Below are 27,812 nucleotides of genomic sequence, written 5' to 3' on the forward strand. Positions count from 1 at the left end.
CCGTGGTGCAAACTATCACTGAAAATGTATGGTTTTGTCTTTCATTCTATATCTTTCCCTCCAGCAGATACATATCACGGCTATTTTATCTCCTCATCAACCAGAGGTTTTAACATAATCTTCACAACAAAACTCCATAATCCAGCCTGACATGGAAAACTCATTATAATGTCCATCTCCCATTATGTCAAATGTAAAGGGCTTAGACTAGCCAGGTGCTGAATGCATATACTTCCCTGTTTCTAGTAATTCTTCCAGTGGACAGCACAAAGTGGAAATGTGTGTCCAGCAGAAAGGAGGTGGATCATGGGGACAAGGTCTGAAAAGAAAGAGGTTTCTCGATGGTGGAAGCCACTGCTGATACTCCATAAACAAATGTGATTCAAAAGTCATCCAAAGCCCTGCTGAAACAAAATAATTGGGGGAAATGCATTTCCTTCTTGAGATGCATCCAGTTCATCTCTGGTCTTATAAATAGCTCTCCCTGATTTTTTAGAAATGTAGTTTGGGTTTCATTGTTGTTGTTGTTTGTTTGTTTTTGTTTTGTTTTCTACTCCACTGCCCTCAACCTGTGGAAATCACTCCCATATGGCATCAGTCTGCAGGGATGTAGACCTCATCCAGAGTGCAGTCCCTGACGCTGACGGCAGCTGTGGATGCCAGCCCCTCTCTGGGAGCGTGGCAGATGTCTGCTACTACGTTCATTCTGATTCAAACCCCACATGCTGCTGTGCTGGACTCACAGACCCAAAGCAGCAATGCAGAATCAATCCTGTGGTTCTGGTGGTCTCGATAGCCTACTGTTTCGGGCCTCCTGCATGCTCTCTACCTCGGGAATGCTCGGGTTGTATTCTGCAGGGTGCAATTGCTACTGGACACTAACGGGCTTTAGGCATCACAAGACCAGACAGATGTGTTGGCACATGCCCATACCCCCAGCATTTGGGAACTGTAGGCAGGGGGACCAGGAGGTAAAATAGGGAACTGACATTTTAAAATAGCCTTGGTTTTACTGTGAATTTCAGGTCAGCTTCGGCTACAAGAAAATGGACAAAAAAGTTCACAAGGTTCTCAAGTCTATCTAAAGGCTGTCATACCACATATCTGGGCTCTAAAGGTATGATAAGTATATTTTTAATACCTAGATAGCATGATATTATTAAATTCAATGTAACTCTATGTATATAATATAAAACTCAATACTTTAGGTTGTGACTCCAAGCCTACATCTAAACTACAGCCATTAAATTCCAGACCAAACCATGAAGAGTCGTGGAGTGTTTTTATGACATTTACACCGAGAAAACTCCAGTCTCCTCCACTCTTTTGAGTATCAGCCATATCTCTCAAGACCTATCTTCATGCCTTCCTAATGTGATCTGTCTTTGTCTTGTTCTACTCTTGATGCTATAGCAAACTACTTTAGTCTAAGTTATTTATAAAGAACAGAAACTTTGCTCACAGCCCTAGAGACTGGAAAGGCAGATATCAAGACACCAGCAAACTCAAAGCCAACACATGGATGGTGCCCTCTATACATCCCCACATGGCAGACTAGAGAGAAGGGTTCCCTTGAGGCTCTTTTATGAGGGCACCAATCCTGCTGCTGGAGGTAGACTCCCCCAAGTCTCCCCACATCCTAAAGTCCTTGTGTTTGGGTGCTACAGCATCTTGGGTTAGGTGTCCAACACAGGATGAACAAAGAAACTCAATTGTGCTGATTTAATCTGAAAGGTTAAAACTAGAGTATTACCCATGGGATCCTCAGCACTGCTGGTCTCCAGGGATCTACAGAGAACAAAGAACAACTCAAGAGCTGTCGAACTGAACAGACCCTGGAACAGCAGTCCCATCAGTGTACCAGTAAGGACATTATCAAGACGCATCCTCCTCACAGTGATAAGCCGACAGGCAACACTAAGACGGAAGCCTGAGTGACATCTGCAGAGAATCCATCACCAGTCAGTCGATCTAACGCTAGCCTGAGAATCTACGGAATTGGTGGAACGCGGTCTCTGTGGACGGGGGCTGAAGTAAGAGCTGCAGTCTCCAAACGTGAGAGAAATTGTCATTTCCTTCCCTGAGTAACGGAGCTTTCTTTTCCCTTCCAGGGCCCATGGCATTGTCCATGGAACTCCACAGTGGCAACAGTAGTAATATGTCTATGTGAAATGAGAGCGGCTGCAGTTGTTTGATTCTCTGCAAACCGAGTGAGGGCAGACGCTTCAGTCATATCCGACACCTCCCCAGGGAGATATCCGCCATGACACAAACTGTTCATATGCACTTCTAGATGATAGGTTTAGGGGTTGTTTGTTTGTTTGTTTGTTTTTGGTATTTTTTTAGATTACTCTTGAGTGTAGCATTACAATTTGGGCTCTTCTTATTTAACCTCCAAATCCCCCATAATTAACAAAAGGAGGAGACATTCATGGATAAAAATCCCTTTGGGGAGTTAGGAATCTGTAACTACCAGCATAATGCTTTTCTGAACACGTTCTTTAGCTGGTCACCTATATGGCCCTGCTACTTCCAAGGTCACATGTGATACTCAGTCCTCACTTCTTATCTTTTGCTCCCTCCTGTTTACTTTTCTTGAGTAGCACTATAAAACTCAGGCACCTTCTGAGAAAACAAGCAAACCCAGTGTGTACTCAAACAGCTGGAGCTGTGCAAGGCAGTGTGATGAGGTCAGAGCAATAGAAATAAATGCTGTCTGCTCTCATGAACTCAGTCCCCGGAACCCATATTACAAGTAATTTTGCAAGAAGTAGTGGAGGAAGCCTAATGGGATTGCAATGCTCTGTGTTTGGAAGTTGGGCAGTTCAAAGACTTTGAAAAGTGGGGTTCTAGGAAGATAATAGAGTAACAGCAGAGACGGGGGCCACAGGCTGGGTGTCATCTGTTATGATTTGACTGTGATCCCTGAGTCCAAGTCCATATATTGGAGACCCAATCCAGTAGTATTCAGGACCTTTAAGGAGTAATTGGGTCATTGGTACTCTGCCTTAGTAAATAGACTAACACTGTTCTTGCAGGAAAGAGTGAGCTGGCTGTTACAAGCGTGGGTTCCTGATAACAGGAGCATCCCGTGCCCTTCTGCCTGCTCCCAGTCCTAGCCCAAGTGATGCTGTTGACATGCTCTGATACAGAGATGTGTGAGGTCTTCACCAGATGTGGGCCTCTGGACCTGAGACTTATAAACCCAGATCTTCAAGAAATAAGTGTGTTCTTTATAAATTACTCTCAGTATTTATTATAGTAGCACTTAGATCCAAGCTCTGCAGCAGAAACATTATAAGCAACAGAGAAAACATTGAGGGCAGGCAGAGATTAGTGGGCAAGGCTTTCAGGCAGTGTTCTGAAGGAATCTTTCTGAACAAAATAGACTTATGATCTATTTTACTTGTTGTTATTATGGTAAGCTTCAAATATACACAAAAATGGAACATCTATGCAGGCGCCTCCAGCTTCAGAAGTCACACGTCCATGACATGTCTGATTCTGAGTTCTCTCCATTTCTATGACTATTATTGCAAAGCAATTCCCAATATCATAGTGTTAAATCTCTCAGAACTTTAGTACCTAGCTCTAAGGGACAAAAGCATTAAAAAAGACTCTTAATTCCATTATTATCAAGAAACATCTTAATATGATACACCTCTTTAATTTGTTACGCCGGCTTCTTCCATTGTAGCATCCATGCTGAGGATGCTGGAAGACACCCACACTCCATCCACCAGCCCAGGGGAGACAAATAGCCACTCTTGGCTCTGCTCAGCCCCATTAAAACCCTATCACACGCTTGGTTTCTAGAGTCCTGCATGTTGATGGACGAGACAATATGCAATAAGCGAAGGACAGGCTACATCCTGCTGGAAATTACATTGGAACGTGGTGCTTGTATTCTGCTGGGACCCAAGCCCCATAATAAAGCTGACATAAAAAAAATGCATATGGCTTCCGGAATCTGCAGCACGTCACCGCACAGCATGGGTTCATATCAGACGGCTCCCCGTCCTGGGCCAACCCTCACTTTCCTTTTCCCCTTTTTGGCTTTCCACTTCATAACAGAACCGGGAAGTTCACCTAGAGACACCTTCCTTTGATTCTCAAGAAGTGGACGTCGGCCCTGTCCTGTAATACCAAGGGATGTAAAACAACCTGACGGCATGCTGATGCGGCTTGAAGGCGGCTCACTAGCTGAGACCCCTACACTCTGAAGAGAAACAGCACCCCAAGAATCCAGGAAAACCACCACTCTTTGTGTGGAGAGACATGATGGGTGGATGGGGATCCCAGGTTGCGGGTTAGTCCTGTACCTTGCTGGCCTGCCCTCCTGCCAGCCGGGTGCCAAGGACGGGTGGGGGAGGGGAGATGGTGCTGCAGCTTAGCCCGGGTCCTCCACATTCCCCTTGAGGACATGCTTTTGCTTCTTACTCCTCTTCTGCAAAGGCTGCCCTGGGCTGCAGAGGGGGAGTCACCGTCACCCACTATATGCCAGCCAGGGGAGGTTGAGCCCATGCACCCCCTCAACCATGAGCTTGCCACCTTCGCCTCTGTAAAAACAAGGCTGTGGAGAACTGCTCTGCCTTAGAGCTGGAATTATGACCACTTCCTCCTCGCCACTGCAGCCAGAGAGGTGAACAGCCAGGGAGAGAGCAGCCCCACATCCCACGTGTGGCTACCGGTCAGTACGGCTCCTTCTACCCCTGAAGGTCCCCAGTACGGCCAGGCTGCAGCTAAAGGCCGCCCACCGCCAGACCTTGCCAGAATTGTCTCAATCTTTGGCTTCCTTTTCTTTCTTCTTTTCCCCCCCTGCTTCCTTCATGTGCTCACTCATTCCCTGGGGACCACATTCTTATTGCACAGGAATCCTCACTTGTGGATGTATGTCTGGGGAACCCAGTGAAAACCAGCACACACCTAGGATTTCCATCACTGTGTCCAGTATTCAGGAAAAATATCTCTTCTCAACGCATCTATGCATGGATACCCAGGCGGGATAAGCAAATGCAGAATGACTTACCATGTGCCCTCCATCTTTGTGGCAGGATGGCAGGGGAGAAAGGCCATCACATGGGGGACTCTAATCTGCCACAGTCCACAGTGTGGCCTAGCAGTGTCCTTTCATCAGCCTAGGGGGCTCTGCTCTCCACAGAAGGTGAAAAGGCAGCCTCACAGTGGAGAGGAAGCAGGAGCTAAACTGCCCCCTGCCTGGCACACAGCGGGCGACAGTGACTGCCCGCTGAATCTTAATCTGCGTTTTTATGATAATGCCCTTGCAGTCAGAAGTGACCCCAAACCCATCAAAGGAGCCAGATGCCTTTGCAGTCCGGCTCTTCCCCCAGCAGTGACTGCCTGAGCCTGTGGATTCCTCACACTTCTAGGGACAGGAACCAGATGCTGTCATAACTGCATGGAAAAAAATGGTCCCTTACCAAGAAAAAAGGCCCTTGACGGACGTTACTGGGGCTTTATGAGCCATCAAGTACAACAGCTGCGTCGTTCCAGGGAACGTTTCCACCCAGCCACTGTTAAAGCAGCAGGCGATATTTTATTAGCCTTCCCCTCTGTTTAATGTGTTGTTCACCTTCTGCCGGGATGGTTAGCCTTGATTATCAATCTACACATAAAAATATAGGAATATCCTACTCCTGTTCCTCTCTGGGGTCTCTCCGTTGCTCGTTACTGTTGGAATCACACACTCGTTAGCTGAGGAGACCAGAACCTTTGGTCCCAGGGAGCTGGTAGATGACTGGGGTGTGTATCGGGGGAGGGGTGCAGGAAGGCGAAGGGTGTCGGGATGCTCACAGAGCATCAGAAAAATACCGGATCACATCCAACGAGATGCCAGCAACAGACAAAGAGGCTTGCTTAGTTGTGGCTGAGGTACAGACATCTAGGGAAAGAGTTGGGTTTTTTTGTTTTATTTTCTTTTTCTGTTTTGTTTTGTTTTGTTGTTTTCTCAACCACACTCTTCTGTTTTCCAACACAGACTTTGTGTGCCTGTACTGAGGGGGCACCAGGCTTACGGTCCCTTTGCTTCCCAACATGAAGCTGGTACTCCTTCCTTGGCCGTCTTACATGCAGTGGGATTACCAGCTGTCTGGCTCTCCAGGCTCCGAGTTTGCAGATGGCTGGAGTCTGCCATCCCAGAGCAGCCCTTTGGGATTCTCCCGGAAGCCAGTGAGCAAATGGCAGACTTTACCTGTCTTCCTTGGAGGGACTACACTGATTTTTATTGTCACCTTCTTGTCTCGCCTCCTTTGGGGCATGAAACAGCCCAGGTGCTGTGAGAGCTGCCCGGACATAGGCCATACTACAATCATCCCTGAATCCTGGGAGATCAGAGTTTACTCTCCACCGCCCTGTCTCCTGAGAGAATTCAGCATGAGCAGGACAAGCCCAAGAGCTTTCTCAATCCCTGTCTGCTTTTAGCCAGCTTCAAGCCTTTACCTCACGGGATTTGTCACTTGAGAAAAATGCCCGGGATAAGGTAGTCATTTTGTAAACGCTGTAGAAGATGTCAGGACCAGGTGAGGGTTGCCATCATACAGACCAGAGTCCTAGTGCACTTAGCTGAGAAGTCGCTCTCTTCCTAAGACATCAAGTCACGCTGTGACCATTCATGGACTCGGCTGGGACTGTGCTTCCAAAATGACCCTCTCTTGTCCTGCAGCAGCCTATCAACCTGCTGTCGGTAAATTCAACTGGACTTGAATATTTATACTCGAAGTCGCTACTACATCTTAACGTGTGGGATGCAGCTTGCTTTTTGTTTTTCCAGTGCTGTTTCTCTGGGCTTAAGAGATAAACCCAAGATTTACTGGATAATCTATCCAACTGTCGAATGAGCTGCTCCGTTCCTTCCTAGATCTGTCATCCAGACGGAGGAGTTGGCTTAACTGCCTGTTCTCCAAGTCCTCTACCTCGGGTCAACAAAACACATAGCTCTCACCTCAAAGGGAACGAGATGGTCTACTCCAGACGCAAATATGAGGAACCACAGCCCACGAACACAGTCCAAATAACATGCTCCAACGAGGAGATGGTTTCATGAAGTTTTTTGTTTGTTTTTTGGGTTTTGTTTGTTGGGTTGGCTTCGTTTTTTGTTTTTTTGTTTGTTTGTTTATTTGTTTGTTTGTTTGCTTTTGAGACAGGGTTTCTCTGTGTAACAGTCCTGGCTGTCCTGGAACTCACTTTGAAGAACCAGGCTGGCCTCAAATGTGCAGAGATTCCCCCTGCCTCTGCCTCCGTAGTGCTGGAATTAAAGACATGTACTACCACCTCCCAGCTCACAAAGTTTTTAAAGTTACAGAACAAAGAGTCACAAATCAAGGTGTTTTCCAAATATATTGTTGGGAATATCAGGTCAGTAGTTAAGGACAAAACAGGGAAATCCTGGCACAGATCTCAGATGCTGTTCTCAGCTACTGGATTGATGGCAGTGGAAGCTAGCAGTCCACAGGGCCAATGCATTCTATGGGGTTTATTGTTGTTTTGCCTGCTAACTTTGAAAGAATGTCAGACACAGGGAAAGGGGATAAAGGGGCATTAAGGGGACTAAAGACAGCAGAAGATAATGTGGCTCTCCATCTATAACACCCCAACTCTCTACGATCACCAAGTTCTAATCTATCTCTTGTAGACTCTTCAGCACGGGTCTTTGTTCTTTGAATTCACACTCCTTAACTGTTTTTACTTCCTTTGTTGCTTTAGTTATATTCCATGCTGGTGACTGAGCCCAGGGCCTCGGGCATGCTAGGCACATGTTCAATCACTAAGCTGCACACACAGCTCACTCCAATGTATGTTTTAAGATGACCTTTTCGATGACACCTAAGGTCTTGGTCTTGGTTGCCTTTCAATTGCTGTGACAAAATACCACAACCAAGGCCACTTATAGGATAAAGAGTTCCTTTGGGGCTCACAGTTTCAGAGGATGAGTCCATGACCACCATAATGGGGAGGGCGGCAGGCAGCGGGCAAGCGGGCATGGTGCTGGAGCAGGAGCTGAGAGCCCTTAGCCGTTTCTCCTCTCATGAAATCTCCCCTGCTCATTTCTCCCAGACTACTCAACCCTGACGATTTTTTATTTCCTTGAAGAATATAACTCCAAATTTGGAAAAATTTTCCCTTAATTGTTCCTTATCTATCCTTTGGGGAAAAGTGGCTAATTGGGTCAATTCCAAGTCTTCCTTGGGCTCTTATTATTCACACGTCCCTTCCTAAGGAAATGACCATTTATCCCAAACTTTGTTCACTCTAAGGCAATTTTCCTACCTCCTCAAATACTTTTTCATTGTGTGTGTGTCTGTGTGTGCGTGCACGTCTGTCTGTGTGTGTTTACTCATGAGGGTACATGTGGAGGCCAACATTACTCCCTGCATGGCTCTTCCACTTATTTTGAGACAGGGTCTCTCACTGAACCCAGCGTCCACTGTTCTGGCTAGACTTGCTGGCTGGGAGTCCCTGGGACCTACCTATAGCTTCTCCCCAGCACTGAGGTTACAGAAGTGGGCTACCATGTGCTGAAGTGCTTTGTATCACTAAATCAGTGTATATTGTTTATAATTCTATAACAAAATCACATAATATGGAGTCTCTGGTTCAGGCAGGGGGTCTGGCTTTTTTCACTCACTATAATTATTCTGAGATCCATGCATAATATCATATGCAGCAACAGTCTGAGTATTTGAAGGGTATTTTTCCTTTGTATAAAATATCTCACGTTTTGCTTATTTACTTATCTGTTGGTGAACATTTTCACATCTTCTAGGTTTGGCTTTTCTGACTTATTCTGCTATCAACATCCATGTGCAAGTCTTAGTGTGAACATGCACCCTCGTGTCTCTCTAGTCATTGCCTACTGGTGTTAGGGTAGTAAAATCCAAAAATATTGCTTCTGCCACAACATACTTAAAATGCTTGCTGGAAATCTAAACCACATCCTCCCCTTTATGCATGCTCCCCCCCCAAAAAAAAAGTCAATATAATTCTAAAAGGACAAAATGGAAAAGTAAAAGTGAAGTGTCTGTCACCTTTGGACTATCTCTCTCTTGCTTGCTAAGGCAGAGCACAGCACATTTGGCCCAGGGGACAGAGAATCCCTTAGGCAAGGGAGGAAACAGAGGACCCCCAGGCTCAGCTCTAGGACACAGATTCTAAAACAGCCAAGAAGCCAATCAAAGGCACCCGGAGACTACCATCTGCAAACATGGCTTAGCTCAGGGTGGAGAGTGAAGAAGATGTCCCCTGCTTTGTTTCTGCTACTCTTGGGCTAGTTCTCAATTTTATACAAAATTTGAAAAAAAAAATGGAGAGGACAAAAGAGTCATAAAAGAGAAAGGAGGAGGGAGAGAGGATGGGAAGAAGAGAAGAGGAGAGGAGAGGAAGGGAGGGGAGGGGAGAGGAGAGGAGAGAAGATTGGAGGGATGGAGGGAGGGAGGGAGAGAGAGAGAGATTAAATTCTTGGAGTCTATGCTTCCTGTAATGACTTTCCTTACCATGCAGTATTTTTTTTTAAGCAAAGGTCAAAAGCTCTGGAGTGACTGGTTGCTTGGATTTCAGGGCTGTGGGGTCAAGACCATGTTTTGGTTGTCACCCCCAATGTCTCTTTTGTGAAGAGGGGGGCACCACAGAATTAATGACTGGTAATTTTGAAGCTCCAGGTGTAAAGGAAATACTCTCGTTATTTTTAATTTATGAGCTCCTGTAGCAATACACTCATCAGGATCCCCTCCAGATGTGTAAAGAAATACCAGGGATGCTTAAATTTACTGCAGCTGGAAGAGCCCTTTGCTTCCCTGCTCCCACCCTCAGTCACGTAGCTCCATAAATCAGCACTCCTCGGGTGCCTATGCTGAACGGAAACAGAGAACATGCAAAGCAGTAAAATCCACAACAGGTATCCTGCAGCTGGCTGTAGTAGGCAGTCGGTACCAGAGAAAGGAAGAAAGGTTCACGGTATCCAGTCTTACATTCTCAGTCTTTACTATAAAAGCTAAACCCAAATGTGCAGCATCTCACGTAATGCGTGATAGGAGGTGGTCGAACCTACTCAAAAGGCTTGAGGGTGGGGCTAACTGTGTCCAGGCGAAGATGTGAGGAATGGGGTAGAGGAGAGCAGCTGAGCAGAGTGGGTATGGGACAAACGCCACCTGCGGGCCAGCAAGTATCACCTCAACAGCCAGGAGTGGCCTCTGCAGGCCTCCTTAGGGGAGTGATATAATGCACGGCATGCTGGGTGTTTTGATCTGAAACTTGAGACTGACTCTAGCTAGGGCAGTTAGTATTAGGTAACAACTGGGTAGGGCATCAGCTGTCACTAAAATGTCCAGCCCTGCAGATTTTATTTGTTTGCCATTATTATTTTGTGGTGGTAGACATACAAGGCTTTATATTGGTAGGCCAGGACTTCATCACAGAGCCTCAGCCCAACTTAACTAATTGCAATATTTTGCCATGCTGAGGATGGAATCCAGGGCTTTGCACATGCTAGGCAAGCTCTCTACCACTAAGTCACACCCAGCCCTGCAGCCTGGAGCGCCAGCTCTTGCAACTACCGAAGTCTGCTGTAACTCCACAGAAGAAAGGCTGGCAGTGGGCAGGCGCTTCTCTGAGCCTGTTGCCGGACATCTATGTTCCCAGGCGAGATGGTCCTTCTTAGGAGCAAAGAGCCCATGTCGCTATTCGAAGGGACAAGCATTGGTCACCCTGCAGGCTCAAGAAGAAGGTAGCACAACTTCCGGCTGAGAGGGTCATCTTTAGTGGACACAGAAGACGAAGGAACCCACCATAAGAACACAGAGGAGCCGAAGAGTAAGTTTTCAAGAAGCAGAGTCTAGAAGGAAGGCCTGCAGTCTTAGGTCCAGAGGCCACGGTGGAGTAAGGGGGCAGATGTGCTCCACAGAGCCCAAAGAGACACAGCTTCTGAAGGGGAGGATAGACTTCTCCAGCAAGCAGGGGAGGAAGCTGGCAGCCTCTATGGCATACACCACAGCTTATCCTGAGATGCATCCCCCAGATGCTGATTGTGGCAGCCAGGAGTTCAGGCTTCTCACTAAAACGGGATCATGTAAAGATAGAATGAGCAAGACATTCACCTCTCTCCATGGATGGTATATTCAGGAAAGGGATTCAGGCATCAGACTCACGAGAAAATGAAGGAAGAAGGGAATTTCTGACAATAGTGAGTGCTGGGAATACATCTTTCCCTTCTACACCCCCTGAAGCCTCCAGTAAGGCAATACCAGATGTTTTGGAGAACCCCATCCTGAATGTGTATGGTTTCTAACTGTCCTCATTGGACTAAGAGCTTCATAATGGAATTGGCTGTCCTATCTCTATTGTAGTGTCTTAAGTATTTAGTGCAGTATAGTGCAGACCACCAATGATGGATGATGGATAGATGAGTAAATGATGGATGGATGGATGGGTGGATGGATGGATGTATGGACGGACGGACAATATATGCTCCCAGGATCTTAGACAGGGTTCCCTCAGGAACATCCCTTGGATTGACAATGTGAGTGCCAGTCTACTTAGGAAACCAAAAAGACAGGAGGACCTTGCATCAGAGTTAATCCAGAGCTGGGACAAGGGGGTGGGGTTCAGTGGACTGGCCCCTGCCAGTCTTATCTGGAGCTGCTCACACGTCATTACCACCCTCTGACCCACCAACTTCACAAACGAGATTGTACTGTGGGCAGACAGTAGGGCTCCAGTAGCCAGTGAAGATCCTCAGGCATTGACACAGGCGTTAGTCCATCAGAAATCCAATGTGTTATGAAAGAGAATGAGTAGAAAAAAGTGGGGGGGGGCTGTTCTCATGAGCCCCTAAAAGGCCTTGGAGGAAGAGGCTTGAGGCAGAGCTACAGCAGCAAGAAGGGGAAGGAGGACCCTGCAGCCAGACTGGACGTGGCCAGATTTTCAGACGCAAGGAAATCCTTGACTCTGTCAAGACCTCTCCCAGTGGCCAGCCTGATTCATGGAGCTCCTCACTAGTAGAAATTAGGACTTTAAACACCAGGTGTTGTTTGAGTATGGGTAGGACAGCTGAAGTTTTCTTCCAACCCTAGACAATAACTCTAAAATTCTGTATAACCAGGTTTCCAAACAGTCTGTTTGCCCAAAAAATGCTACCTCCACGCTTCTGCCTCCACACCAGAGAGGCAGCTATGATAAAGCATGGAAATTTATTTGAGAAAAATGAACCACATTTATTTTTCTGAAGTATCTAAAAGACTGGAAATAGACTCCAAGTGATGGTTTATATTTCATCATTTTTTTTCTATCCACAAGGGCTTACCTTGTGTTGATTATCTCCTTTTTCACCACAGAGCCTGGGGACAATTCCTTTCATTGTCCCTGCCAAGGCCTTTTCTTTCCTTCACTGGGCTTTAAAAGGACAAACCATAGCCTGGGAAGGCTTTGGTTCCGGAAGATGCCAAGAAAATGACATGGGCCATTATTTCTAGGCTCACGAAATCTTCTTCCCCCGAATTTCAGTGTGCTTCGCGAACAAACAGGTCAGTTACCAGGGGGCAGGGGGAAGCATCGAGGTCCAATATGATGTCCCATCCACTCCCGTCGGTTAAAGGGAATGATGGGCAATTATCAGAAGTAGTCACTGCAGAGCCAAACCATGTGGAAACCAACAATGAAAAATTTCCCACATGCTTATCCATCTGAATCACCTCTATCAATAGTGCTAATCTTCCGGCCCCACGATAAATTATCTTTCAAGCACCACTCCACAGGTTCCTTCACATATTCCATTCTTCTGAGAAGCAAGACAGACCTACGTGTTCATGCCCACGTGATTCATTCTTTTGGCACTCATTCTCTGAGTGTCTGCCACGGGAGCACAGTCCTGGCAGTGTGGAAGCGAGGCTACTCTTCCCCTGTTCTCATGAGCTCAGGTAGAAGCAGTGGAAATGTTTACCAGAGAAACAGAATCCAGAAAATACAAATGTCATCTCAGAAGAGGGAGCACAGATACCAAGATCTCTCCGGCTCTGTGTGACCTATTTCAAACCAAACCATCATGCCGATATCCCTTAATTTGTTCTTCCCCACTTCCTCGGTAAGGCACAGAGAGCGCCCTGGATGGATCTGTTTCCCTCAACAATGCCATTCATCAGCACACTCAGCCTCCACCCAGCGCCGCATGGTATAATACATCTTTAGTTCCTGTAATGTCTTCCCTATGATTTTATCCCCAAATGCTTTACATACTTCACTACGACAGCTTTAGAATTAAACTAATCAATCAGAGCGGGGGAACAGAAAGCAGGGAGGCTCACTGAAGGAAGAAGATGGAGAGCTCTGACCAGCTGTGCTCCCCAGGTGACCGAGAAGTCCTCCTCAGGTTTATTGTCCCAGGCTGCATCCCCTCTCTGGTCCTTGACAATGTCTCCTCTTGGAAACACAGTTAGGTAACTGAGCTGTATAAGATGTTCAGGTGCCTGGCATGACTTTTTCAGACTGGGAGAGGATGCAATCTCCCCCAAAGCACCCTAGAGCAAACGGTTCACCTCTTGAACATACAGCTTGACCTATGTAGGAAACTTGTAAGCGCTTCAGCAGAGGACAACCTGGAGATCCCCAAGATTCAGATGGCATTTGCATAGAGATCCAAGGCTGGGAGCTGTACCAAGAGGACCCTAGGGAAGGCGCAGCAGGAAACAAAAGAGCAAAGCTTAGGAGAGGGTCCCATCGGTCCTTTCCCAGGGGAGCCAGGGGAGCGCCAAAGAGGAACACAAGCTAGAGGGAGCTTGGGGAGGAGGGTGGCACAGAGAACACAGAGAGACTATGGAAGGCCTCTGAACATCTTTAGCTCTTGCTCTGTGGTACAGAGAATATTATTTTACGCCAGGCACTGGTGGCACACGCCTTTGTTCCCAGAGCTCGGAAGACAGAGTCAGGCAGATCTCAGTGAGTTTAAGGCCAGCCTGGTCTACAGAAACAAGTTCCAGTACACAGAGAAACCTTGTCTAGAAAAAAAAAATTTAAAGTATTATTTTACTAACTAATAAAAGTTAGAATAAAATCTGTTGATCACAAGGCCACCTCCCGCTTATGCACGCACATTCACACACACACACTCAGATTCTGAGGTAAGCTTGGCATTTAAATATTGGTGTGATTATTAATTATTATTTATTATTATTATTGCATATATATGTGTATTGTGTGCTTCTCTCTCTCTCTCTCTCTCTCTCTTTCTCTCTCTCTCTCTCTGTGTGTGCATGTGTGTGTGTGTGTGTGTGTGTTGCACAGCAGCCAGAGATTGACATCAAGATGTTTACCCTGTATCTCATCTCCACCTTATTTTTAGGGACAAGGCCTCTCTAAACCTGGAGATCACACTTTCAGGTAGACTTGCTGCTGGCAAGCCCCTGGGATCTGCCCATCATTCCTACTAGCACTGGAGTTACTAGTACACACTCCCAGGCCCAGCTTTTTAGGCTCTCGGGATTTGAACTCAGTTCCTGGTGCCTGCATAGCAGGTACTTTACAAACTGAGCTACCCCTCCCCCCTCCCCAGCTCTGGCCTCCATGCTTTATGTTGGTGTTGCTGTTTTTTATACTGGATCTCCCATCCATCTCAACGAACTTTGTCTTTGGAGGCAGAACATCATGGTGGTGGCAGAGAGCAGTCAACGATTCATTTATCAAACATTTTTTTGGATGCTCATTTTATTACTGGGCTTCAGCCATGAACAGAGACAACTGTCTCTGCCTTTGGGAGCTGATATTCTGGTCTACTGGCTCAGGACCTACTCCCTACACACCAGCCATGTAACCTTGGACAATTTGCCTCATCATTCTGTGTTTTAGTTTCCATGTCTGTGATGGTACAATAGCAGAGCCAACGTGGGGCCACTTTTGAAGGTAAAAGCGTGACGATGAGGATGGTGATGGAACTTGGGGATGCCGAAGACCAGGGAAGCTGCTAGGATCTCCAAATGGGGAAATACTGACAAGAGGAAATGAGTTGCAGGCATACTGCAGCAGGGTGGTAGCAGAGGTGAATCCTCCCCTCACCCCCTTTCCTCTCCTCTGTACTTGACCCTTGCCTCCACTCCTTTTCCGCAAACCGTACGTCACCCCCAAATTCAGATCATAAGCAAAAGAGTGTCTTCCATCTCTCACTTTGATTTAATTTCATGCTTTGGTTGATTTACAAGGTCAATGTCATGACAATTTTGACTTGAGGCATTTGTGGCATGACTCACCACTGCGCTCTAGGGTAGCAAAATTCTTTTTTCCACAGTCATGGAGCCTAGTCTGGCCTTGAACTTGAAATGTAGCTAAGGCTGGCCTTGAACTTTTGATCCTCTCCTCCCACTTCTGCCTGGTGACAGAATTCTTCACTGTTCTTCCTTTCTTTCTGCTTACCTTTATTAGAGGCCAATTTGTCTGGACTATAAAGCCGAGAGCTGGGGCTGGGGACACAGTACTTACCTTGCATGCAGACACAGGGATCTGAGCTCCACCACTCAGAACCCATGTGTAAAAGCCAGGAATGGTGGTGGTACTCAGTTGTAATCCCAGTGCCGGGACAGTGGAGAACAGGCAGATAAAACCTAAGAAATGAAACACCTTCAAAGCCAGGCGTGGTGACAGATGCTTACAATGGATACAGTTGGGAAGCAGAGGTAGAAAGATCCTAAGTTCAACGCCAGCCTGAACTACAAAGTAAGACCCCCAACTCAATCAACAGATGAAGCAAGCAAGCAAGCAAACAAACAAACAAATAACCCTTCAAAATTCAGAATTATGTAGTAGACTAATTGAAACCACAGGGTCCTGGCCTCAAGGGTGTGCTTCTTTCTGTCAGTCTTTGGAGATCTCGTTACCAAAGGGCTCTGACTCCCTATGGGTTTTAAGAGCTGTTGGTCTGCACCCCCTCTAGAGGTAGCTTTCTTTCTGAGGCATGAATCCAGATCTTTGCAATGGCTATAGAGACTTGGGTAGCTATCAGGCAGGATTACAAAGACGAGACAAAGGCAGGTACCATCTGGGTGTCTACATGGAAGGTTCACTGAGTTTCCCACCCAGGACAGGGCTCTATCCTTCTGTAGCAGGTTCTGTGTTAATATCATCTCTAAGACTCAGATAATCACAAGCTATCTTAACTTTCACCATGACACTGTGAAGCAGACAGGATGATATCCAGGAACAATAGAAAATCAATGATTAGAGAGGTCAAGTTGACTGTCTAGTTTTGGGTTTGGGGTTGAGCCTTGAGCTGGACTATCTTCCCATTTGCATTGTTCAGTGTTGTTTGTTCCCAGTCTATCACCAATACCAGTAAAAAGACCATCAAAACCAGAACCACAGCTGCAGAAAGCAGTTAACAAGGACCGCTGGGATGCTACGGGTTCACTGATGCCTCAACCATTTGCACCAAGGCATGGCCAGGGGTTTGTTCCAAATGGTCCCCAGATGTTGTGAGATGATAACCAACACCTCAGCAAGATGGCAGTTAGACACACTCCATGTTTAGGGGGAAATGTGCACAGTACATGCTCTCCATAGCAGGGGATGGGTAAGGATGCCCTCATGGGTGCAGGGTCTCACACTGGTATGTGCCAACGAGGTACCACTTCTTCTCTGCTCTGCCCAAGTCAATACAAACAGCCTAGATAGATGTTTGGGATGGAACATTAGGACATCAGATCCCTTGAGACTGGAGTTACAGACAATTGTGAGCCATTATATAGGTGCTGAGACTTAAACCCAGGTTCTCTAATAGAGCAACAAGTGCTCTTAATTGCCAGTCCAAACTCTCCAGCCCTTCAGATTCCTTTTACCACAGGGCTCGCAGCATAGGTACTAAATGCAGCCACTTGTTTGAATTGCTTTTGCCATGTCTCAGGCAATCGTGAGGTATTTCTTCATGCAACCCACACCTGATACTGTTTCCTGGGGCCTCGGAAAGCCAAAGGCACCAGATACTCACTGGGCTCCTTCTTAATGTCTTCCTTTCACACTGCCACTGAGGTGAGTTTAAGTGAAACTGTATTTATACAACTACAACTCCTAAAACTTCACCTCATCCATATGCATGAGCAACAGTTCTTTCTTTTCCAAGAAGTGCTCAGAACCTTTTCTAAGAAGAGTAAAGTTTAGCCTGCCAGGAATACATAAGCCGGAGATCCTGAGGGTGATAGTTTGGTCTTCATCGATTCTTGCGTGCCTCTGCTTAGCTGCCAAGGAAGAGGACAGGAAAGGTTGGGAAATCTGGAACCCAGAGCACAAAAGATGTCCCCATTGGAGCCCTCAGGAGCCTCTCCACGAGTAGGTCATGCTTTAGCCCCACTTTAGGCCCGTTCACAATTGGGTGTCCTGTTCCATGTACAAGTGACACAACTGTGCACACTGGCCCTCACCAGCGTCCCATAGGAATCGCCACAGTGGCCCTGCTTCCGTGGGAAGCTGCGGGATAAGCAGATTTAGAATGGAGGAAAGACGAGTGGTGTGATGGAAGGGGGCAGAGGCTAGTCCATCTGAGTGAGACCCGCAAGAGTGAGGAGGCAGGGTTCAGTGCCATGTGCTTCTATGGAAACGCAGGAAACTGGAAAAGATAAGAACAAAGAATTTCTACACTATGAGCTCCTCAAAGTTCTGACACAGCTCTTGTTTATGCGTTGTTAGGTTCTTGATGCTTTAAAAAAAAATCTGTTGAGTTATAATTCTAATAATGAACATAATCCTGGAAATCAGCTGCCCCAGTCAGTAAAGACAGAGGCAGAAATGAAGCCCTGTCTATGCCATGAGTCAGCAAGAGATGAATCTTGTGTGTACCTGGCTCCATTTTTCTCCTCCTACATCACCTGAGACCAACTGTGGTGTCAGGTGGCTTTTCCCAGTAATGGTTGTTGATGGGTTTTGCAAGTGTCCCTGCAGGGAATTGTATTTGATAGAGGACAAGGGGACCAACTATGGGCAGTCTCATGATCTTCCTCATCCCTTTGGACTTACAAACTCAGAGCACACAACCAAGCACCACTATTAGGTGTGAAATCGCCAGGAATGGAAGGAAACATGCTCTATCCAAGATCACACATGCAAAGCCTTTGCTGTGGCTAGTGCAACCAGGAGCTATTTTTTATTTGGCTATCAGCAAGACACTAGATGTAATAGCAGTAAGAATGGGGGTAGTCATAACCATAGCCGCATGCGCATATGTGGTACTAAGACTAGCCCTTTGGGTGCGGACCGGAGGGGAAACATGGTCCTGACAGCCATGCTAGCCATCAGGAGTCAGCCCCTGACAATCAGCTTACCTTTGACCCTGGTACAATGGTAATCTCCAGCCTCAGGAGCTTCCATTCAAATCAGTCATATAACAGTCAGGGTGTATGCAAGAGACTTGGAGAAAACTGTCAGACCGTAGAGGAGCCACTTAGAGACAAAGATGGGAGGAATGGCAGGGGAAGATTCGGTGGACACCAGCAGAGCAACATCCCTAGGGAAAGAACAAGTCTGGACCAAAGACAAAAGGTGAGAGAAGTGGTGTATGTGACACTAAGATCTGTCCCTGTGGGGAGCTGATGAGAGGAGGACCAGAGGCAGGACAGTAACTTCGTGAAAGGACAGGACAGTAGGGCAGGTGAGAAGGCAGAGCACATGGATCCTACAAAACGAATATAAGATGTCTTGGTTACTTGTCATCACTGTGACCAAAATCCTTGCCATAAACAATTCAAGGGAGGCAGGATTTATCTTGGCTCATGTTTCAGAGGGCTCAATCCATGGAGACTTTGCCCCATATTCTTGACAGAACATGACAGTGGCAGTGTGTGGCTGATCTTCAATTACTGGTAGACAGGAAGCAGAGAGAGAGGGGGGAAATACAGGAAGGAGCCCTGATGGTATACAGCCTGCAAGGACATGTCCACAGTGAACTTCTTTCAACTAAGTCTCACCTCCTACCTTTCCCCACATAACAGCACAATGTTATCTGTGAATACACTGAGGGCTTGACTGATCCATCCATGTTATCAGAACATTCATGGTGCTCTTGTCTCTGGAAATGCCCTCTCAGACGTGTGCAGGGGTGGGTGTTACTGATCTCCTATTCACTTCACAATCCAATCAAGCTGGCAATCAGGATTAGCTATGACAGAGGGCAGCGCTAGACTGTACACTAGAGTTTATCCAGAATATCCAAACTTAGGACAGACATATTTTTAATCAACAGGGGAAAAAATAGTGTGACCGGATCTCCAAATAGTAAGTCATTAAGTAAAAGAAGGGGCACAGAAGGAGGGAGACAGAGACAGAGACACAAGGGGAAAAAAAACAGTTGTTTATGGTTGTTTGAATTATTTGGGGATGAAAACTCAATGTGAAAATATGAGGTCATCTGAAGGATTCATTTTCTTTTCCAAGGTTTGAGGCAATTCCATGCATGATACAGGATCTGCTCATTGTTTTTCAAATAACAGTGAAATTTCCGTTGCCTCAACCCCCAATGACAGGGCTCCCCTCCATTGGGTTTTGTGTACTTTAAATGATAGAAAGCAAAGGACATAATTAGTGAAGAGTCAACACATGGGGAAATCTAACCATACCCTCCTACCTCATCATTTCTTCTCAGTGATGGAAAATGGATGCTGAAGGATTCACACATTTGATACAGCCCTCATGCTCGATAGCAACACATGAGTGACCAATTGAGGAGAGATGTGCCCATTTCTTCCTTAGATCTGCTCTCATCACTTTTAGTCTTTTTCTTGGAGATGGAGTGGCTGACTATGTAGCCAAGAATCACCTTAAACTTTTAACCCTGTCTCCCAAGTGCTGAGGTTACAGGTCTGTACCCCCATCTACACGGTGCTGAAGATCCAGTTCAGAGCTTCACATATGCTAAGCAAACCACCTCTCCACCAAGAACACTCATAGCCTGGACTGTAATTATTTTTAAAGTTTCTTTTCCTTCAAGAACAGTGGACTGAAATTCTGAAGTACAGACAACTACCAAGATGTTGTTATCTAAAGAAGGGGAATTTTTTAAAAGATTTATTTATTTATTTATTATGTATACAGAAGAGGGCACCAGATCTCATTACAGATGGCTGTGAGCTACCATGTGGTTGCTGAGAATTGAACTCAGGACCTCTGGAAGAGCAGTCAGTGCTCTTAACCTCTGAGCCATCTCCCAGCCCTAAGGAGAATTTTTTTTATTCTTAGATTCAACAAATGCAATGATTTGAATATGTCCCCTCCAAAACTCACACTGGAGCTGGATCTTACGAGGCTGGGCCTCCAGAAGGCTACTAGACCATGTCAGCTCAGAGGATGCTTTTTCTCTCTTGCCCTTCTATCTTCCACCTGATGAGGGCAGAGCAGCAAGCTGCCATGTTGGAAACAGAGAGCAGCCCTTACACAAGCTCTGGTACCCTGATCTTGGACTTCCCAGTCTCTAGAATGGAAAGAAATCATCTCTTGTTCCTTATATATCACCCCATCTTGAACATTGTGTTACAGAAACCAGAGCAGACTAAGACAATAGGCTTTGAATTACTGTGAACTTGCTACAGAAATGTATAAATCCTTCTTCATGGACCTCTGGGGATCCAAAGAAGTGATAGATCCCTGGTTTGGTCTCCCGACACTGCAGATCCTGGACGAGTCTCTCTGTCTGCTGTAGGTGCCTGTCCGTGACAGGCAGGTTGTTTATATGGTGCCTTACTTACAGAAGGGAGACCCAATGACAACCCAGGGTAATGGGTGAGGGATGAGGGGAAAGTGCGCACATGTGCTTTAGGCATGGCACTCTGCCCCTCTGCACACTTTGAAGACAAGCTCATACCATTAAGTTCCAGGTGCTATTAGTGTTCACGACAAAGAAGATACAAAAGGGCCAGAAGGAGGTACTTGCCATCAAGCCTGATGACCTGAGTTCAATCCCTGAACCAGTATGGTGGAAGAAATGAACCAATTCTCACAAGTTATACTCTGATCTATATGTACATGCATGTATATGCCCACACACAGACAATAGATAGATAGATAGATAGATAGATAGATAGATAGATAGATAGATAGATAGACAGACAAATAATAAAGTGAAGAGTATGTACTAGGCAGCCCCCTGGATCTTTCCCACCTCTATGAAAGCTCAGCCCCGAAATTCCTGCAGTTCTGAAGAGACAACTTCCAGAGTCCTTGCTCACTGCTGACATCATCCGCAGCGTCTTCTTCCATTGTTACAACCCACGGATCTTAGGTGCCCGGTACCTGTCTCCCTAAAAGGAACCCACCAGGAGCCCCAGCCCCTTACGTCTCCCCAAGTCAAACCTTCCTCAGTGTTTTGTTCTGTGAGTCTGGCAGTTTTCTGTGGAATCCTCTAAACCACTGAATTTTCATACTCAAAGAGCACCAAGCTAGGAGGTGAGAGGTCAACTCCAAAGAGCACTAAGGGCTTGCTCCCTCCAGTGTGGAGACCGGGTAGGACAACTTTCACCTCCCTCACTGACAGGGACCTCCCTCTCTCAGTGATATGATCATGAGCAAGTTCTCCTGCATCCACAGAGAGCTGGGGGGTGGCTCCCTCCCATTCTAAGTTTTCATTCAGCCTTTGCTCACACACTTGGGTACTCCACAGAGCCATCAAAATGGCCTTTAACACAGTGACCCAAAAGATTTCTGCCTGCGGTGACTTCCCACTCCTTAGCCAATGTTCGCCTACCTGTGGCTACACTCTCATAGGTTTCTTGGGTCCTAGGAACATCTGGGCTTGCGACATGTCCTCCCAAATTCTTACATCTCTTCATGCCTGCTCTGCATAGCAGGAATGTAACATCCCAGTGAGCTTGGGTTCCCAGCTCAGTAGTTCAGACATCACTGAGTTTCACACACAGGTGGAGCTAACAGTGGTCCTTGCCAGGTGACCGGCATACATGCATGTTCTGTCACTTCCCCATATCTAAGCCAGCCCAGATGTTTAGAGGAGAATAAACATGGCACCCTGATACGATGAGCTCCTCAAAAATGGCCGCCCAGTAAGCCCTCCCTGCCACCTAGTACGGATGGTCTCTTCATCCAGGACACTGGCCCTCTCTTCCTCATCTGACTTGTCCCTTCCTCAATCAGAGTCCCCTCACTGTATTTGTGGCCTGCATGCCACTGTTCCTGGGCATAAGGAAAGCCCCATGGTATACTCTCCAGACCCACATGAAATTAAACTTTTGTAATATTCTTAATAATTTGACATCACCTAATTTTAATCTTCGAACTAGACATTATCCCCGTGTTATAGACGTGGAAACTGAGGCACACAAACCCTCTGACTTCATACCCAGTGTTATTTATCCTAGATCCTGTTTACTCTGGAGCCTGAGAATCTTAGAGAAATTTTTCTAAGGTTTAGCTCCAAGGATCCAGTAAAGAGAGAATTGTGAAGCAGAGCAGAGGTCCCAACCATCTGCTATTTCTGTCTCTGCTACAAGTGAACTCAGATGAAGTTTCCGGACCCTCCGTTCCCTTGTTGATAAAATCGTGAGATTGAATTAGACAACCCTGCTGTCCCACTCAGCTGTCCTTAGTCTCCAGTCCTGTCTCTGCCTTGCTGCTAAAATTAGGCAGACAACATAGTTCAAATACCTTTCATTTTTGGTTCGCATGGCTTTAAACTCCCTAAGATTAGCTATATATCCAATGTTTGATTAGTTATACAGGCAGCTAGCAGGCCAAGAAGGAATACACCTGGCGTCTCTTTAATAGTCTCCTTTTGGTAGGTTCATGAGCAGGTAAGTCTGGGATCACCAGCCGCAGGTCTGTACCTACAATCCATACCCCAAGGAAGCCTATCTTTAGAGTCATATTGTATTCTTACAATAGTAGTTCTCAACCCAGGGCACATCTGACTATTCCAGAACATAGTAGGGAAAAGGTATACTGACTTTAGTAGACAGAGGCCAAAGACGCTGATAAGCACACTATAATGAACGGGAGAGTCGTCTGACTCACAGTGTCTGCAGTGCCCCATTGAGAAACCTCGCCATCAAATGCCAACTCAAAGAACAGTCCTAAACGCCTTCTAATGCTTTCAGATGATCCAGTCCACACAGGAGGTTCACCAGCTCGGTGTAGCCACAAGAACCAGGGACTCGAGCATCTCTTACCGTGCGAAGAAGGAAGCAGCCACCGAGGTACCTGTGGAAGTCTCACTGGCCACACAGGAGCCCTGGGAGGCAGGGACGCTGCTGGCTGCGGGCTTGTCTGCATTGTAGCGGTTCAGCGCCGACTCTGTCAGCCCCTCTCGGCCAGTCTCTGTCATCAGCTGGGAGATCTGACCAAGAAAATGACATGGAGTTCATTACCTGAGGCTCATGGAACTTCTTCCCAGGGCCAGCAGCTTGCTGTCTGGAGGATGGGCTGGGTTTAATTCCACTCACACTCATAACCTGGGGTGCACGGGTTTCGATGACCACTTCCCAGCATGTTAGCTAGGCCACGTCCTTGTTTCCATTTAAAATAATGGAGTAAAATAATCCCCGACATTGTAGGTTGCATCACACCTACATCTTCCCTTCCTGGGGAGGGGAAAGTGTCACTCATTAGCCACATGCTCTTCACAGGTCGGGCTCAGAGATGTGACATGAACTAATGCTAGCTTCGCAACAGGAAGGCCCAAGCACTCACAAAGTAGAGAACAGGGAGAAGTTCCGTCTGATGGAGGCACAAGCAAGCCTGTTAATGAAGAACACGGGGCATTCAGATAAAAGGTTCTCGGGGGCCGTGGTTGGGGTCTGCTGGGGAAAGACGGGTGGATTACAGATGCAGATAAAAATAGGCACAGTTACCATGTATTACCAATGGCTTTTCATGGAGTATTTAGAATATTTTGGACTTCATTTTCCTTCAGATCCATTAACATGACCATCAATGATTTCTGCTTTGTTTTTTGTTTGTTTGTTTTTTGTGTGATTTGTTTGTTTGTTTGTTTTGCCATTTGAGACAGGATTTCTTATGTAGCCCAGGCTGGTCTAGAACTAGATATGTAGCTAAGACTAGCCTTGAACTCTGCAACCTCCCGCTTCTATCTCCCAAGTGCTGGGATTACAGGAATGTACCACCACATCTGGCTATGGTTGGTTCTAACTGTCAACTTGATACAACCTGCGGTCTAGATCAAGTTGGCCTGTGGGCATGTCTGGAAGGGCAGGGGCTTTTCCTTAACTGGGTTAGCTGATGTGGAAAGACCCACCCTGAATATGCGTGGCATTTCATAGGCTGGGCCCTGAAATGTATAAAAGCGAAAAACATGAACAGAGCAAGTAGACATGCATGCATCCGTTGCTCTGCTCCCGAGTGGGGGTGTGATGTAACTAGTTTTAGATCCTGGCTCCTTTGACTTCCCTGATCTGATGGACTGTAACCTGGAATTGTGCAGGAAAATAAATCCTTCCTTCCTTGACTGCCTTTTTTGCTGGGGTATTTTATCGCAGCACCAGAAATAAAACTAGAGCATACAGTGTTTTTGTTTTGTTTGTTTAAGAACAGATCCCTTGCAGCATAGACTGCCTTGAACTTCCTATGTAGCAGAGACTGTTGCCATTTTATTTCCAGTGATTGTCTTGTAACAGAAGTCCACATAGACGGTCTACTGTCTATCCCCCATAGTCTACTATAAAGACCCATACTTCTGGGGGAAATAAGGATATGGTATAGAAATACACTTATGTTCATCTTACATAATATGGTGATTATGGGCTAAAACTCTAAGTGTGCTATGTGGTTACTTTAAAACTTTAATTGACTTCCAAAGGGGAAAACATTAGCTTAAATAAACAAACAAAAACAAGGATAACTTCGGTTAAACAAAAAAAGGTCTTTGGCCTGCCACAACTCTTAAATGCTCAATGGAAAATATGTCCATCACTTATAAGACACAGGTGTAATAAAGCCCGGGACAGAGACCTTTTCTCTTGGTCACTAAGCAGGGTGGCTGGCCATGATGGAGCCTGTGTTAACACCAGGGACGTGAAACTATTTATACTTCTCAGTATCAGCAGAACAGCCGTTTGCTCTGTTTCCCATTGACTCAAAACTTCACTCTACTTAAATTCCTGCTCTAACTTGGGGAGTTTGGCATTATTCAGTGGACAGTCTGCCAAACCTCACTTTCCTACTCTCATTCTACACACAAGAAAGAACTGTGGCCCCCATCAGAGCAGCTGGAGAGGCGGCAGCATGGAGAAGTCCCGAAGGATGGCGTCCCTGTATTCCACGGGGGTCACTAACTCTCCACAGGCATAAGTCACCTCTGTGGGCTTCCTATGATGCCTAAAGCTGCCACAGCCCAGAGGGGACAATGAGGAGACTGCCACACACACGTTGTCCCTATCTGCTGGTAATGATAAAGCCACAGGCGGTGCATGTTGCTCTCCTCGACAACATCCAGGAACAAAACCAAACTCAGAAATCCACAGCACCTTGTTTCCATCTGAAGCACACATCTGGTTTTCACTCACAATGACATCTGAGAAAGGTCAGCAAGTGAATGTGGCATTAGGGACACCTTGCACACACACCCTGGTGAGGTCAGTGAGCAAGTCTCACCCAATGCTCTGTGGATGTTTCCTTTCCCATGATTTTATTTCTTCTGAAATGTATTTTGGGTCTTCTTTATTTTTCAAGAGTGCTTCCATTTTCCCTTCAGTATCTACACTTTGGGTTATACTCTGCAAGTTACCCATCACAGGGTAATGGACCAGGCCTGGCTTGTCCACTGTAAACCAAGGTCAGCATAACAGCACACAGGTAACAAAAGCACATTTGTGGGATGGCGCTAGACTATATTTTATTTCCTACTGCTCACATCTAACTGATTAAATCTTCTTTTCTACAGTCCTTTAAATTAGCAAACGTATTTCTTTTTTCCGATTTCATTATTTTGCTGGGCACGTCCACATTCGTGCTGGGCAAGAATTCTCCCCCTGAGCATCCTCCAGCGCTTCCTTTCCAGTTCAGCTGTTCTTGGGGCTTAGCTGTGACAGGCACTTCAGTGGGCACATTTGCAAACACGTCTTCGTGTCTCCGATGCCTTCAGTATTTACTCCACTATTTACCTTCTTTGTAATTTGTGCATGAGTCCCTGGCTGATAGTCTGTTGTACAAAGACAGGCTAGCTGGCTGCATTCGACGCCTGGGCTCCGTCCAGCTACGTCTTTATCCCTGGAAGTCAGAGGAGCCAGGCCCCCTCTTAGAAGTGGCCGTAGCTGTTGAAACTCAACAATCAAAATCATATTGTTTCCAGATGATTCTGAGAAAAGAGTCTGCTTATCAGATGCGCCACCGTTCATGGCCACCGCACTGGAATGCAGGCTTCTGAATGCTGGAGCTCAGTGGATAATGTCTCACCAAGGGGCTATCACGCATGTCACCAAGTCACTAACTATCAAGAACTTACTCCTCCCTCCAACCTTGACAATTATCACTAAGACAATACCGCCAGTCGTGAACGAATCACCTCGGCGTCAAAAGGACAAATACTTGCCCACTGGATAATACTGAGTTAGGAAAGATCTGTCCAATTCAAATTCCTTCTTTGGCTTCCACCTGGAGATAGCCCACCCCAGAGCTGTCCACAGGTTAAGCAGAAAGGCTGAAGATGCCAAAGGCATCGCCGTATCTGCCAGCCCTCTAAGACGGAGAAAGTCCTGTCCCTTCTCCAAGGCCCACGAGAGACAGACAACAAGCTATGTAGACAGTGTGGCCCTTGCTCCCCGTTCACAGTTGACGACAGAGCTGCGAAGAAGACATCCAATGTCACATAGCACAATGGAAATGCAGGCCCTGTCTGATGCCTTTCTGTCTCCCTTCCTCAGACCATCTGTTACCAGAGTGTACTGAACAAGCAGATCTGGGGGATTATAGAAAGTAAACCATGCTAAGTGTCTCACTTCATGACATCTGGGGGCAAAGAATTAAACCAAGAAACTAGAAATTTGTAGTGAGCCTAGAACATATCCTGTCTCAGAATAAAGTCACCCACACATCTGGGGTGTGTGTGTGTGTGTGTGTGTGTGTGTGTGTGTGTGTGTGTGTGTGTGTGTACACTATCTGTGATATGCTAATGAGAGACTTTCAGATGTGCTTTCAGACAAATCTCCAGGTGAAAGGAAGGGCCAAGCAGGGAAGGAGGAAGGAGGAGGAGCCCCTGTTTACCTGCTGTAGGGCTGAGCGGTGCAGCACCAGGCTGGGCTGTGGAGGCCCCAAGAGGAGGCTAGGTCATTTCCCACATGCTTCTGAAGGAAGGAGCCCCTGGGCGGGGGGGGGGTGGGGGTGGGGGTGGGAGGGTAGGGGGGGTGGGGGGTGTCGCACGCCTTTAATCCCAGCACTCGGGAGGCAGAGCCAGGCGGATCTCTGTGAGTTCAAGGCCAGCCTGGTCCACAGAGCGAGATCCAGGAAAGGCGCAAAGCTACACAGAGAAACCCTGTCTCGAAAAAACAAAAAAAAAAAAAAAAAAAAGAGGGGAGCCCCTGGGATCCCTGGCTTCTGTCCTCTTACCCATCAGCCATCAGTGGGGATCCCCTGCTCCTTCTGTCTCTCCACAGACCTGCTTAGAATGGGTATCCTGTGCTGTTCCCGAGGAATCGCAGTTGTCTGTGTTTGTTAGGTAGCCATCCTGCTCCTGGTTCCTGAGTTGGCGTCAGGGCAGTGGCCATTCCTCTCAGCCAGTAGGACCTGCCCCCTGTAAGACGGGCGGGGTCCTTTTCCTGCTAGCTTTAATCAAGGCTTTTGTGTGACAGTCCTCAATAGAGCCTGAGCTACTGTGGCCCTGA

At 46.6% G+C, this 27,812-nt stretch overlaps 1 protein-coding gene across 1 annotated transcript in view; it reads right to left on the reverse strand.

Annotated features, from left to right (window-relative positions):
- Kif26b (kinesin family member 26B) overlaps positions 1–27,812 on the reverse strand; it is a 422,280-nt gene that overhangs the window by 203,848 nt on the left and 190,620 nt on the right. The window contains 1 exon segment of the mRNA XM_028865492.2: positions 23,148–23,314. Within this exon segment, the coding sequence (XP_028721325.1) occupies positions 23,148–23,314 (167 nt within the window).

This window comes from Peromyscus leucopus, chromosome 15, assembly GCF_004664715.2.
Source record: "Peromyscus leucopus breed LL Stock chromosome 15, UCI_PerLeu_2.1, whole genome shotgun sequence".
In the NCBI taxonomy this organism is placed as follows: Eukaryota; Metazoa; Chordata; class Mammalia; order Rodentia; family Cricetidae; genus Peromyscus; species Peromyscus leucopus.